Source organism: Trichosurus vulpecula, chromosome 5 (assembly GCF_011100635.1).
Source record: "Trichosurus vulpecula isolate mTriVul1 chromosome 5, mTriVul1.pri, whole genome shotgun sequence".
Taxonomy (NCBI): domain Eukaryota; kingdom Metazoa; phylum Chordata; class Mammalia; order Diprotodontia; family Phalangeridae; genus Trichosurus; species Trichosurus vulpecula.
In genome coordinates this window covers 219150644-219166039 of record NC_050577.1, presented here as the reverse complement: position 1 = coordinate 219166039, position 15396 = coordinate 219150644, and the positions used below count along the sequence as shown (strand labels likewise).

The 15396-nt window shown below is 38.1% G+C and overlaps 1 protein-coding gene across 4 annotated transcripts in view; it reads left to right on the top strand.

Annotated features, from left to right (window-relative positions):
• Positions 1–4648, top strand: part of VEZT (vezatin, adherens junctions transmembrane protein) — an 83209-nt gene extending 78561 nt beyond the window's left edge. For 3 of the 4 annotated variants that reach the window (XM_036762141.1, XM_036762142.1, XM_036762143.1), the window contains one exon: positions 3776–4648. In XM_036762141.1, the coding sequence (XP_036618036.1) occupies positions 3776–4359 (584 nt within the window). In that variant the 3' untranslated portion in view covers positions 4360–4648. Of the gene's footprint in view, positions 1–2813 lie in introns of all 4 variants that reach the window. The other variant, XM_036762144.1, reaches the window with a different exon arrangement.
• Positions 4649–15396: the final 10748 nt, after the last annotated feature.

Genomic DNA, 15396 nt, shown 5'->3' with positions numbered 1-15396 from the left:
ACAGTCCCCAAAACCAATGAGTTTTCCCTCTAAGGTGCCTCTTATATCATGGCTTCCTGTTTCTACTCTCCCTGCCCTAGACCAGGTCCTAATTAACTTGTGCCTGGGTTCCTCCTCAGCCTCACCATGCATCATGTCACCAGACTTCCCTTCCTTAAATGGCTTTTTCACCATATCATGCCCCCATTCCAAAATCTTCAGTTCTTCCCTGGTTCTTCTCCATAATTCATAGCATCAGAAGCTGTAGAACTGGAAAGAAACCCCAGATCATCTGGTTTCCTCTAATATAGCTCCTCTCTGGCTGCTAGAAAGGTCATATGACTTCACCAAAACAACTGAGTCATGGATCTCAGAGCCAGAACCTTAACCCACATCCTCATAATCCAAATCTTTTTAATACAGATTGTCACCTTTGTAATGCAATTCATGTATTTTCCAAGCATCTAAGGGTAAAGCACTATGCTGGGTGCTGCTGGAGATGAGTAAGACCCATTCTTTCTGCCTTCAAGGAAGGCACCTACACTCCATAGAGGAGTCAGGTACACAGATCACTGTATTATGAGGCTGAATGCCTAAAGTAAGTGAGAGAGACACAAAGTGCTTACTGGAAGGCTTCAAAGTAAGGAGAGAGGATGTTTCCTGGTGGAAGGCTCCATAAATGAAATGACTTTTAAGATGGGCCTTCTGAGAGAAACAGGAGCTCAGGGACCAGAATTGGAAGTCTTGGGTGGGGGCATTCTTCTTCCCTGGCCATTCAGAGGGAAGACAGGAGCCAAAAGCACAGCAGGGGGTCCCCCCATTTGGGGACAGTGAGTAGCCCAGTTTGGCAGAAGTGTGGGAGAGCCTTGGGAGAGAAGGCTGGATAGAGATGGCAGGGCCATATTTGGGAAGACATCGTTGTGCTTGATCTTTAGGTAATAGGAAACCATTGAAACATTTTTGAGCCTGAGAACAGCATGACCAGAGCTGTGATTACTCTGGCCATGACATGGGACTGCTCAGCATCGGGAGGCCCCACAGGGAGGAAGATCAGTGAAACTAAAGGAGGCTTGAAGAAGGAGGTGGTTTTGGGACCAGTGAGGAGGAAAGGATCCAGGGAACTGGAGGAATCAGAGAGGCCCGATCACTTAATTCAGTGGGCATTGTTTGAGGACACATTATGTACAAGGCACTTTTCTAGGTCCTGAGATGACAAAAAAACAAAACTAAGGTCTGATAAACTTCAAAGATTCAAGTCTTGTGACCCAGAGAACTTGGGTACCAACAGCAAAAAGAGCCCCTTCTTTTAGGAGGGGAGGCAGGTTTTGCAGAAATATGTTGCAGTTCAGTTTTGGTTAAGTTGAGACTGACGTCCTGGTGGGACGTCCAAGTGGAATTGTCCAGCAAACCTTTGAAAATGTAGTGAGGTTCAGGCTAGAAGTATAGATTGTAGAATCATTTGTATTGACATGAGAGTTGAAACCATAAGGAATGGATGAGAGAGTTTGGAGAGAGAAGATAAGAGCACTGAGTTCTGAACGTGTAAGAGCACCTACAGTTAGGGGTGAAGAAAAGCCTGGAGGAGGAAATAAGCCCAAAGGGTTAGAAGTACCAGAAATGCTTCTTGTCACAGAGGGGAGGAGAATTTCAAAGAGAAGTTTGGGTGGCAGTGATAGTGCAGAACATGAAAGGAGAATGAAGTCTGCCAAAAGGTATTGGGGTTGGTTTAGCAATCCTCATGCTTTTTGGCCTTGGGATCCTTTTATACGCTTAAAAATTTTTGAGGATGTCCCAAAGAGCTTTTGTTTATGTGAATTATATCTATAAATATAGACTATATCCAAAATTAAAGTGCCTCAGTATTAAATTTTATTCATTTGAAAAATTAATTAATTCAAGCCTTAGTGAAAAAGTAAATAAATAGTTTTGATCTTGCAGAAGTGGTCTTTGGAGGACCCCTGGGCTAGTCCATAAGATGATGATTGGTGACTTTCAAGAGAGCAGATAGATTCAGTATAGAGATGGGAGATGGAAGCCAGGTTTGAAAAATAAGTGAATGCAGCAGAAATGTTCTGTGCTCGCTGTTTATACTTTTTCAAGAGATTTGATTGGGGAGAAGAGTAATCTAAGGTGGTGTCTGGTCGGGTTAACAGGAGAAGTTTTTTGGAGAAACAACCTGTACATTTATTTAGTAAATGAAAGATTCCTGAGAGAGAGGTTAAGGTGAATGATTGGTGAAGTTAGATCCTGAAAAGCTCTAGAGAGGATCACAGATCAGGTGGGAAGATTAGCTTTGGCCAGGGGGAAGGAAGAAGGGAGAGACTCTGCAGTGGAGGATGATACTGTCAGAGGCCCTTCATCTTCTTGGTGATCTGGAAGGCAGGGTCACCTGAAAGGGAGCTGTGGTTCTTCCCCGCCCCCACACCTTCCCTACCCCTCACACTCACATGATGGAAAAAGTCACGGTGAACAGGTGAATAGACTAATAAAATGGTAGAAGTACTGAAATCACTGGTTCAGGTGTGCCATGAAAACCTCCATGAAGTCTGAAAAAGCTTAATATATCACTTTATACCAGCTTTTTCTTGGGCATTTGGAACATTTTTAGCTTGCACTGTCTTGCTGCCATAACAGTAAAAGCCACAGCAATAAAACTGTCCTTTTAAGCATGTGCTATTGATGTTTATTTGCATTTGAAAGTATAACATTCTTTTGTTTGGCATATGGAAACAAAGAGTAATGGAAATAGAAAAAGAACCTGCTAGTGCCATAAATTGCTTTCCCATGAAAAATATCTGCGCATCTTCCAGAGTTATTTTCATCTCTGCTTACAGGGGTAAAGTCCGAATGGAATTAGAAAGGGAAATTCCAGCCGGGAGCCTGCTGTTGCCATTTTGTCTATGTTGTTGCTGCTGCTCTAGTGAAACGACTGCAGCTTAGGGATGTTTTTTGGAAATGGACACTTGCTTTGCACAAAAAAAAAAGTTACTAGACTCCAGTTCTTCAAGAAGCACATTGTTTTTGTCTTCAGCTATGCTCCATTAGATCGTATTGTACTAACCCCCTCCCGCTGGGAGGAGAGACTGCCTGGCAAGCTCCCCGGTGCTGGCAATGGGACCCACTACCTACTAACATCGAGAGGGCCTAAAAAAACTCCATTTCCCTTGCAAGGACAACTTCTCCTGCCGTATGGATATCCATCATATCTATGCATTGTGCTTTGTACAGTGGCTGATTTGAATGCAGATTTTATTTCATTAATATTTCTGTTTTTCGTTGGTCTAGAATGAGCAGGGTAGGATTTAGTGCTATGCATAGACATGCCTTGTTTTCACCAGGAATTTGTTAGGTCACTCACTGGCTTATCTGTTTGCATCTTTACCACGCTGTGTTTTAATATACAAAATACATGTTAATTTGAGAGATTAGTGTTTTCCAGATTATTATATCAGACCTATTTCTGATACATAATTAGGAAAACCCATGCTATTTTTTTTAAACAAAGAGAATATAGTTTCAGATATTTTCAGAATTGAGCAACATCATATCTCTAATCTCTCTAAAATCCAAGTCATCCGCTTAATTCATTTATTTTTCTATACGTTGCTTATAAAGGTTTCTGGCTTTATAATTTTCACCATTTCACCAAATATTCTTGATTTCGCTTAACTTGATTTTTTTGTTGTTTAAGAGAAGTTTGTTATGATTCAGATGCAGATCTTGCATTTAGTACACCCAATCCCTCAATCATTAAGAGATTGCCTTAGTTATTTTTTCTTTTTTTTTTCTTTTTAAGCTGTGATGAAACCCTTGTCTCCTGTAGAACCAATGGAACCTATAAATAATTCAGAATCATCTGTGAATTCAAGTAAGGAAAAGGACTGTCATAAAAGTGAAAGTGACCCTGAAGAGGGAAATAGTGAACTAAATCCTACCCCAAATGACAGTGAAATAAGTAGGACTGAGTATTTATGTGGCAGTCCTTCAGACTGTCAAAGTAAAGACAGTGCTGTGAAGGAAGGCTTCTTGTCAGAGGCTGAAGAGAAAACATGTTACCAGTGTGAGAGTGAAGGCGGGTCTGAGCACATCCCCGAGGCTGGCGTGGAGACTCTTCAGCCAGCACTCAGTGACTCTGTGCAGGCCTCCATCCGGGAGAGGCTGGCGCGCCTCCACCCAGCACCGGATTTCAGCCTAACTTGTGGGCTTGCCACGCAAGCAGCTGCAAGATCTCTCACGTTTACCAAAATGGAGGAACAGACTTTTGAAGATAGTGAGACAGAAGAAGAAATTGAAGGAGAACAGCAAACGAGGCGAGAAAGCGAAAATGAGGTAGAAGAAAGCAAGAACAAAGAAACAAATGTAGAAAACGAAGGAATATAATTCTCAGCACTCATGAAGTTCAAAGTATTCCATTAAAAGAGATGATGAATGTAAGGGGTTTACTTTATAAGGCTTCGTGGAGAAAATCATAGTTGGAAAAACTGCTCTAAATTATTTACTCTTAAATGGCGCACTGGGAGAGTGTTTCCGTTTTCTTGCATATGTGAGAACATGCAAGATCTCCCTAGAGGAAACTGCTATTTTATTATTGTGACATTGACTAATACTATGGAGATGATTTCAAGTTTTTGTCAATTTATCACTTATAATACGAAATGTGTATTTCCCATTCCTGGCCTGAATTTGCTATTGAAAAAGGTAATTGGAATCACATTGAAAGAACATGAGTATTTGCTCTGATGCCTTCTTTACCACTTTACTACTACCTTTGCACTTAGTAACTGTAGTATATGTGTGTTCATGGCAAGTCATCTGTAATTTCTTTAGTTCATTACGATCCTAAAACAAGCGTATAGGTTTAAATAAAAATATTCAACTATCCACATAATTTATGTGTCCTAGGGTTTGGGGTTGGAAAGTAGTTCCAAGATAAGTAGAGTGCTACCTTTGTGAGTTCTCATGTTTCTTTATATGTGTGTATATCGATTAGCAAATTTTCAGTTGAGTTAATGACCATTTGTGGGTTTTTTAATATAACATTTAGTTGAAAAACCTTTTGATTTTTCTCTTTGCTTTCTATTGGCTATCAAATTTGCTTTCTATTGGCTATCCAGTTTGGTTCTTCCGTAGGTTTAAAGGTATTATGGTATAGTGTGGATTATCTTTGGTTTTCATAAAATCACAGATTCAGATTCTGGTATCTTAACTGTTTAAGTGAAGAAATCTTCTATGCCAAGGTGATTGTTTTCAAAAGTTGGCATACTCTTCTATATGGATAGTTGGGATCCTTTATATTTTCAGGAAGAGTAAATGTTTGTTTTGGCCAAAATTCTATGACTCATTAGGAAATTAATATAAGTGTTTATCTGGGGGTCTGCTGTATTTTCTTAAAAATGTTTAATGAAATTTAAGAGAAAAATGCCCTCTATGTATTGTGTCATCATATGTTCTTCTATAAATTATTTGCTTTTCTCTCTTGGTTTTCAGTGTTTGTCATTCTCTTTATTAGCAGTATTTGTTTCCTTGTGGTACAAGGTATTAGAAAAGCGTAACTTTAGGAAGAGCATCCTTAATTTTACTGTCCCCATTTCCTCTGATTTGTCTGGACAGACATGGTTTTATTTTCAATGTGGAATATTCTCAGAAAATTTAATCAAGAGTTTCAAACTTTCCTACTTGGCTCTTTTTATTCGACCTTAAAGATTTTCATGTGAAAATGTTATTTGTTGCAGCCATGATATGAGATCTTGGCAAGTTATTTGATTTTCTTAATTTTGTTTTATTCTTCTGCACAGTTTCCAAGATTGATCTTTCATCCTTTGGAATAATTTCAATTACATGTGAATGTCATCTTCTCTGGTAGTAGTTCTTGATTATGCTTCTCCTGTTTACTATTAATGCTGTTTCACTTAACCATATATCCCCTACATAGACCATGTACATGAGAACAATAGAAATATTTTGGCTAGTTAGCTGTGTTCATTCGCATTCTGTTATTTGGTTCCCAGATAGTCCATTAGCCACTACAGGTGCTAAAATTATCGGGCAGGGATATTAGACCATCATCTATTCTCCAGTGATTATTTGCCTAGATTGGGAGAGAGGGATAGAAGGAAGAAAACATACGCTTCTACCCATCCTGACTTGACAAGGTGACTCCTCTGCTATAGAAGACATCCCAACAGGTTTTATACATGTGGCATTTCTTCAGCATCCCTAAAACTAAAGATAAGTCTTGGCCATGGAATGTATCTATACCAAACTGTAAACGAAAATGGGCAAATGTTTAGATTATACAATGACTCCATTAGAATCAATGGCATCTTTGTCTCAATATAAATGATTCTTTTAATAAATTGGATTTTTCTCTAAAAGCCCTAATTATTTGCAAACCTTTTTAATCTGTCTTATAACTACTACGTCCATCAGGAAGGGTGGTAGTCACCCAGAAAGTAAGCGGCAGAGCCAGATTTGGAACCCAGATCCCTGGACTAAAGGGCCACCAATTCTGTTCCATCACACAATCCATGGTTGTACTGTCAAAAAAAAACCATAAGAATTTATCCTCTTTAATTTATGTGCTTCTGTTTGAAGAAATTATCTAGATAATTTGTTCTGCTCAATTTCGAAAACATTCTTGCCCACAAAATTTTTAACTTTTCCACATCAGGGCCGCTAGGTGGCGCAGTGAGCAGAGCACCGGCCCTGGAGTCAGGAGGACCTGAGTTCAAATGTGCCTCAGACACTTGACACATGTACTAGCTGTGTGACCTTGGGCAGTCACTTAACCCCAATTGCCCTGCCCTCCCCCCCAAAAAATCATTGTAATAAATGGATCTGGAGTCAGTGAGCATGCTGTGGATTGCTCATTCAGTTTTTTATTAAAATTCCTGCATGCCCTCAGCTAGATATTCTTAGACCCTGAGTTTACGACCTTATGTTCTTTGACTAGTCACTTTATTTCTTAAATAGGAATTCTAGAATGAGAAGTCATTAAACCTAAGTGTTAATGATTACGTCTCTTACTGTTTCTATAAGAACTAAACATTGGACCTAAGTCTGATGTCTTCAGTGACAGGAAACATAAAAAATTACTAATGATTCTTTCAGCAACTTAAAAATCACGGATTTGAAGTTTTATTACCACAAAAGGATTTTTCTTGATGTCGCTCCTATTTTCCAACATTGGTATAAATTCTTCATGTGAAACTCCTTTTCTCAAACTTGAGTAATGGTAATGTATGATGTCTAACATCATCAGGATGTTGTTTATAGGAAATAGAACCTTTAAGACTATAACTGGACATCTAGCATACAGATGTTACTGAAATAGACTAAAAAGGTTGATTTTCAAAAGCACACATGTATGTGTGTATAGATATATTTACATATCTCTCCACACATTTGTATGTGTGTGTATATATATGTATGCGTATACATATGTATACACACACACATAGATACCACACACCTCCAAAATAAATCACAAAGATTTCTTTGTATTTAAAGTGATTAAAGGTAAATTAATCAATTATCTTCTAATGAAAAGGGAATTACATGAACTAGTCAGAAAAATATAGCTTCTGAATCCGATTTCAGGCTACCTTTGTTGAAATACTTAAAGTCAAAAAATTTTAAGTCTTTATTATTGCAACTAGAAAAACAAGTAAGATGCATTAATTTGACATGCAGTCACATTTTTTTGGATTAGATAGAGACCTAATGCCATGGGTGACAACCAAGAAGTAGTCATAGAAAATCAGCTGGTTTTTCTAATTGTAAGGATGCACATATATTCCATGCCAAATAGGATTTACTTAAGTCAGTAGTGGCCCACAAACTGATTTCACCATAAAAAATAATTTCACCATTAAAATGAAGCCACACCTCACGGGTTTTGTGGAAATTTCATATCTTCTCTTTGTCTTAAGTGCAGTAATTCTTCATTTATCTTTAATCACTGGAGAATGAGGCCATACGTATTTAAGGAAAAATTTCAGATAATTGACAATTGACTTTTTAAGCATCAAATCTGTGTTTGAGCTATTTTTGATAACCCTAAGATGTATTACATGTTTCTCCATCTTCTCAAACAGAGCATATGGAGCATCGTTAAACCTTTCTTTTCTCCGTCACTTGGGGCATACCTTCCTGTAGTGTGCTATAATATGGTATTGAAGGCTAATGAGGTATGCCCTGTTGTTGTTCCGACACAAAAGGACCCGTATCCTTTCTGAGGATGCGTATTTGCTTCTTGTGGTTGTTGATGCCTCTGAGCTGCTGTCAGCTCTCCCTTCTTGTGGCTTGTGACGTGGTTGTTGCTTGCTCCCAGCAGGGTCCGCCTACACGACATACTTGTATACTGCTTCTGCTCCTCTGTGGAACCAGAAGCCACATAACTGACCTTGTTGGGATTGCGTATTAAACAAAAACTAAATATGCTATCTGTGAGTCCTACTGAATAGAGAATGTAGATTTTGGCCTTCCTACTATCTGTTTTGGGTATTCCAGCCCTTTTCTACTTACTTTCTTGTTCTCTCTTGGGATCTAAGCAAGTGAGATTTCTGGATAAGGAGGATGGTTAGGGATTAGGCTTATGATTTCATTGACACAGGGTACTCCTGAGTGAGGAAATTCCCTCCACCAATACAGGGTGGCACCTTCTCGTGATCTTAGAGACCTGCCTGGAGCACAGAGACAGCATGTGCCAGAGACTCAAAGGTGATCTCACTATCCCCGCTTTTGGACAAGAGACTTTGGAAGGAAGGGGTTCTGACAGCTTCCAAGTGCAATGTAAAAACAAGGTTCTAGAGCTTGGAACTTTTAGGAATAAATTCTTAAATGGCAGCTCTCCAGCATTTCCTTATATAATATGTATGTATATCTGTGTATTTTAGAAACACATCCAAATACATTTCATTCTTGTCAAACGTTTTGTTCTGAATGAGGTAGACCACAGACTTACCTAATTGTGTAAGTCATTCTAGTTCTACATAGTGTCCACAGACAGATCATCCATTTGGAAAAATAAATGCAAGGGTTATATAGCAAATTATGTGTCTAATGGGAACCCTAAAATAATGAGTCATTCTAGGCAGCCAGATATGCTGAGATATAGCTGAGGCTTTGCCTTAATCGCAGATTTTTCTTAACCATTTTAGATGGAAATTTTTTCTAAAATATATTACATACTTACCTTCTCAAAATATAGCTGAATATCAATACCTGATATTTGTGTAGTACGTTAAAGTTTTCAGAGCACTTTGCATGTATTACTTCTTTCAAGCTTCACAACTCTCTGAAATAGGTGCTACAGTTAATTGTTATCCCCATTTTAGAGATGAGAAAATTAAGGTCAGGAGAGGGTGAATGGCTTGCCCAGCCAGAGTGCCCAGCTAGATTTGGAAGCAGGTCCCTTACTCAAGTCCAACCCCCTACTACCCCACTGTTGCCTCTCAATCTCAACCTATCTGAGTTGTGCTGTTTGCCTTGGGGCCCATTAAAGTGGATAGGATTGTTTGCTTACCCTATGTTAAAAGACCACACTCTGCTGGGTTTTGTTTAAGTTTTGTGTCTGTAGATGTCAGAATATTGATTTCTTTTCTTGTGAATGTCAGTACTACATTCTGTAATTGTCTTCTTCTTCCTTCAATTTTAATGCTGCTTATGTGGTGATAACCAAGCTCAATGGAGGTAATGGGTATAAAATAATTAAAAGGTCATGCAGCTAAAGGCCCCTCTTCTTGGAGTAAAGTTCACAAATGAATTTTTGTGGCATTTATTTTGTCTGCTGAAGTTGTTGGGTTTTTTTTTTTTAATTATGGGTTTTGGCTGTTCCAGGTTGTTGGATAATTGAGCTTCTCATTGAGTACAGAAAAACTGCAGTGCGTTTCCTTCCAATGTGTTTGGATTTCTTTTGGGAGGATCTCTGCTGTGATTAAAACCTAGACCATTCAGACATGCATGCTGGAAGCTGACGGTTTTACCCATAGCACTTTCTCTCGGAATCAGACATCAGATTCTTCAGAGAGGAGGCTTGGACGTTCCATTTACTCCTCTAGCAAACTGTGCAGTGTTTCTGGGCCTTTGAAAAAAAAGATAAGAAATTATGGAGAAGTATTTACCCTGGGGTCTATGAACTTTTTAAATATTTGATAATTATGTTTCAATACAGTTGGCTTCCTTTGCAATCCTAGTGTGTGTGTGTGTGTGTGTTACTCAGAGAAGAGGATCTATAGGTTTTACCAGCCTGTCACAAAAAAAAGTTAAGATGCCCTTCTTTTAACACATACCGGACTCTGTAAGCCTAAGCAAATCACTTAACTTTTCATTGCTCTGGGCAGCTCTCTTATATGTGTCATGGATACCTTTGGCAGACTGGTGAAGCCTATGGACCCCTCCTCCAAAAAAAACAAAACAAAACAACAAGTTCATAATTAAGTCATGTCTGACACTTTGTGACCCAGTAGACCATGCTGTCTATAGAATTTTCTTGGCAAAGATAATGGAGTGGTTTGCCATTTCCTTCTCCAGTGGATTTAGGTAGAAGAGGTTAAGTGACTTGCCCAGGGTAACACAACTAGTAAGGGTCTGAGGCTGGATTTGAACTTGGTTCTGCCTGACTCCAAGCCTAGCATTCTATCCACTAAACCACCTAGCATCCTCTAATTTAATTTAGAGATTAGTGAAAACAAAGATGAGGTGTTTTTTTTTTCTCATTCAAGTTCACAAACTTCTTGAAATCTATCCACCAACCTCTGAACTCCAGGTTCTGATATTGTGAATTTCAGAGAAGATGCTGGAATGCATTAGTAGAGGAGGTTTCCTTACCTGGAAGCTCCCTATACCAGTGAAATCACAAGTCTAGTCCCTATCCTACAGATAATCATGAAATTTTTAGAAAAGTAACTTTGTCACTTAAAAAATTTTGCATTTATCAAAGCTCAATGAATCGTTCCATTATAAATCTGATGATATTGTCAAACATTTGTTTTATTTTTTCCTACATTAATTCTACATCTTACAGAATTTTATTTCATTCAGATTTAATCTGTCAAATTATCAAAGATGGCATTATTTTCTTTGAGAAAACTGAACATTTGGAAAATCTGATTTTGTGTATGTTTTAAATATAAACTCATATCCCTGGTGTGTAAAAGCCCCCAAGCAGTGGGTTTTTGTAAATTCATTTCTGTATCAGTAACTATTTGCCAATTCAGCCTTGTATACCACCTACCCCTACCCCCATATACTCTGTGTCTTTAAAGACTGCAGAAGTCACCTGGCTGCAGTCTCATGACTCAAAGTCACACCTAATACAGATAATAAGTCAATTATACCATGGCATAGATAGGGGTAGGGGCAGGGAGAAAATAGGTCACTTCAGCTACTTTTAAAGATCTTTAAAAAGGATTCAAAATTTAACACAATGACTAAAACATCTCCTGCCTTTGCTAATGATCCAGCAAGGAAAGGAAGCCTAGAGTCTGAGTCTTCAAAGTAATTGATCATGGAAATGGCACAAAATCTGTCTCCACTTCTGCCCTTGTGTGTGGAGAAAAATTGCCCATTTCAGCACATTTGTAGCCATGGCAGGTAGAAAAGTAAACATAACTTAGCTTTGCAGCCTGAAAATCCTGCCTAAGAGGATGATAGATGAGGCAGAGGGAGAAAAGACTTCCAGGATCCACACAGGTAACCCAGAAAGCAGGCAGACTTTATAAAAAGAATTGGAAGTTGACTGTGCAGAAAAGGGAAATTTAAGATCCTGAAATCCAGTTAATTGGAATGACCAGTTTCCAGCTACATTTTTGCAGTGGTTATATAATTTTAATGTGTTATCCAGTGAGCAGCAGAGTCAGTATATTTAATCCACATGTAACAAAACAACGCAGTTTGCATGCATTAAACAACTGCTCTAATACACTTAGCACAGTGCCTGGCACACAGTTGATGCTTTTTAAATGTTTATCGACTGGCTGACTATAACCTAACCAAAATCGTGTCCATCTTTAAAAATAAAATTGTTTGATTCAGTTGTGGTTTTGGTTTGGGGATTTTTTGTTGTTTTTCCAAATCCAGTGCATTGGTTTGCTGATCTTCAGCATAGAACACAGTATGAAAATATATATTTTCCTTCCTACTCGAACTCTGGAGAATGAATATTGGTAGAGGTAATCATGGTGCCCTTGACCTTTGTAGTTTTTTTTTTTATTCTGACTGGCATGTGTCTATCTGGAAATTATTTAAACTACTGAATGACATCATGATAATTTTTATGTTCTCTGCAGAATGGTGTTCTTCCTTGCCAAGAAAATTCTTTAAAAAATTTAGTTCATTTTAAAATGACAAGATTCCTGTTCTTCTCATCCTCATGGAGCAACCTGAGCGGCCTCTTGAACACCAGCCCTTAGTACTTGGTCAAGTGTGAGAGTAGTGTCTGCTCTAAAAAAAAAAATGTTATTTTCCATCCCCTAGAGGCTAGATGGGGAATGTCTTTAAGGATTTGGGTGGTATAATGGGGTGGCTGAAATATGGTCCAGGACTAAATTAGATCCCTGGACCCGTCTTTAGAACCAACCCAAATTCCCAGATAAGTCTTAGAACCGATCCTCACGACTGAAAATGAATCAAAGCCTGGCTTAATCACCTAGGTTCACCAGGATTCCAGTCTGTATCCCTAAATCTCTTGGCCAGAACTAATTCACTTTCTGGGATGAAGGGAACAGGTATGATGGGAAATGACAGTGTTTGCCCAGGCATCCAATTCATAGCATTCACCTTACTGCTTTTACTAATAAGCAGATGTACTTTTATGACGGGTCAGTATCAAGTCAAAGCTGGGGCAGTTTGTAATAATAGTTATATAGTGCTTTAGGGTTTCTAAAGCACTTTACAAATATTATCTCATCCAACCACCTTGGGAGGTAGGTTCTATTATCACCCCCATTTTATAGATGAAGAAACTGAGGCTCATAGACTTGGCCCAGAATGCCGCAGCTAAGTAAGCCTCAAAGCTAGATGTGAACTCAGATGTTCCTGACTTCCAGGTCCAGCATTCCTACCGCTGTGCCTTGAGTCAAAGTAATTAACGAACTTCAGTGATTCAAGACTTTCTGTTCTGTTGAATCCTAGCTGAGTCTTAAAGCATAAAGTGTGGATGCTGTCTATGAATGTTTTCATGAGTTTTTGAAAAGTCTCTCCTCCTATTCCACATGCTAATTTATTTTGAACTTCTTGAATCGGCAAGATTCTTGACACCTTCTTTAACCCATGGTTGAGTTGACCTTACTGCTTTAAGTCTACTTACAGCATTTAATCTTTGTCCGTATTTATGGAATATTATTTAAGAATCTAAGACAGACTTCCTTCCAAAGGTATCCTAGGTTGACAGGGTTAGAAATGAATCTCTGAACCAAATGGCCACTCTCCTCACGTTTTAGTTCAACATTTTATGGAATAAAGAAAACTTGATAACATACTTCTGTTTTCTTCCTTTGCTGTTCTGGGTTTGTTTGTTTGTCTTTGGTAAATCATCGTTGTGATCTGGCATAGTTTATTGTTACTGATTAATTATATGATCTCGTGCCTCGCTTTCTTGGTGATACGTTCCCATAGGCCTACATATATTTATTAACTGGTTGTGAGACAGAAAGGACTACTGGACAAACGGTTAGAGTCACACAAATAAAACATGATCTTTGATAGTGATTTTCACTCAATGTGGTTACACTATGTTGTGATAATTGAGCAAGATTAATCAAAGCATATGAAATGAATCGCACTTAGTTTCATAAGAATTACCTGAAATTCGTGATCAATATCAAGTAATTCATTAGCTTGTGTTATTGGATGGTTTCATCCCCTCAGGTGGGTCCTGAATAGTTAACAGCCAGTCACTTCTGTTTCAATAGCAATGAAGCTATTACTTACTGAGCTCTCCTGTTTCTTTTATCTTTGCAGTTGCCTGATTTGTCTTTTCCTCATTGTTTTTCTTCAATACTTAGGGATCAAAACTTAAAGATCGTGATTTCATGGATGTGAGTAGAGCCTCCACCTATGTAGATCTTGTCTTCATAGATGGTTGCTCTGGGTGAAAAACTCCATCACCTGGGAACCACCCTTCTGATAATAAATCTCTCTGAATATGGCAAAGCTGAGGTTTTCTCATCACACACAAATTGAGTTGTATGGTAATTAAGAGAATATAGACTGCCTTACCAGTGTCCACTAACAGTCCAGTTTGGATTTTGATTCCTGTCAAAAACAAAAAGGGTAGTCATTTGAAAGATGTTTCTTTTCATCCGCTGAATTATTTTAACTTAGGCCTAGATAACCACCTAATTCTTTTTTTTTAAATCTCTGATGATACATGAAGTTTTCCTATTTCACTTGGAATCGAATATGTTCGTACTGTTGGGGAGCACCCCATGGTGCTAGCCTGATCCACATTGTTTTGTAATGACTATTAATATATAATTTCATTAATTTAATCAAACCCCACAAAAAAGTCATGAAAACCTTCCACAATGTCTTTTGACCAACCACCCATTTATTTTCAAGATTTTAATTTTAATTTTTTTGTTGTTATTGCTATCGACAAACAACAGATAGGAACATTTTCATACATGAAGAAAAGAAAAAGAGGACGACATATTAAACTTAAAATCTCTATTATGACTAGTTTTTTTTAAAGTATATAATAAATTCAACATAATAGCTCCAAAGCTGTCCTGCTTTACCCTCTGAACTTCCTTCTGTTCTTTCCTGTGCATTTTTAAAGAATTTTTAGTGGTGTTCCTTTCTTCTTCTTCTTTTTTTTTTTTTTGGTATCATTATCACTTTCCTCCCCCAAAAAAATCCTTCATTATAACAAATAAGCTTAGTAATTTGAAAGAAGTCTACACATTGGTCATGTCTGAAAATGTCACTCTTACTCTACACCTCTAGACTCCACCATCCTTTGGTCAAAATAAGGAAAGCATATTTCATTGGCCTTGTGGAATTGATGCCTTGATGGGAGTTACTGTCTTTAAGATGTAATCATTGTACCAGTTGTTCTTCTCTGGTTTCTGCTCACTTCGCCTCTATATCAGTTCATACAAGTCTTCCCCGGTTTCTCTGATTTTGTCCTTTTTTTTTTTTTTAATTTTTACAGCAGAATAGTATTTCATTACATTTATATACCATAATTTCTTCAAACATTCCTCAATGGATAGGCACCCCCTTTGTTCCTAGTTCTGTACTATGATAAAAATGCTGCTATGAATATTTTTATACCTAAGTCCTTTCACTCTTTTTTCTTTTACCTCTTTGGATTATAGGCCTGTTAGTGCTATTACGGGATCAAAACGTGTGTACACTTTAGTCATTAACTCTTTGGTTCTTTATGGAACCTCCATATTGCTTTCCAGAGTG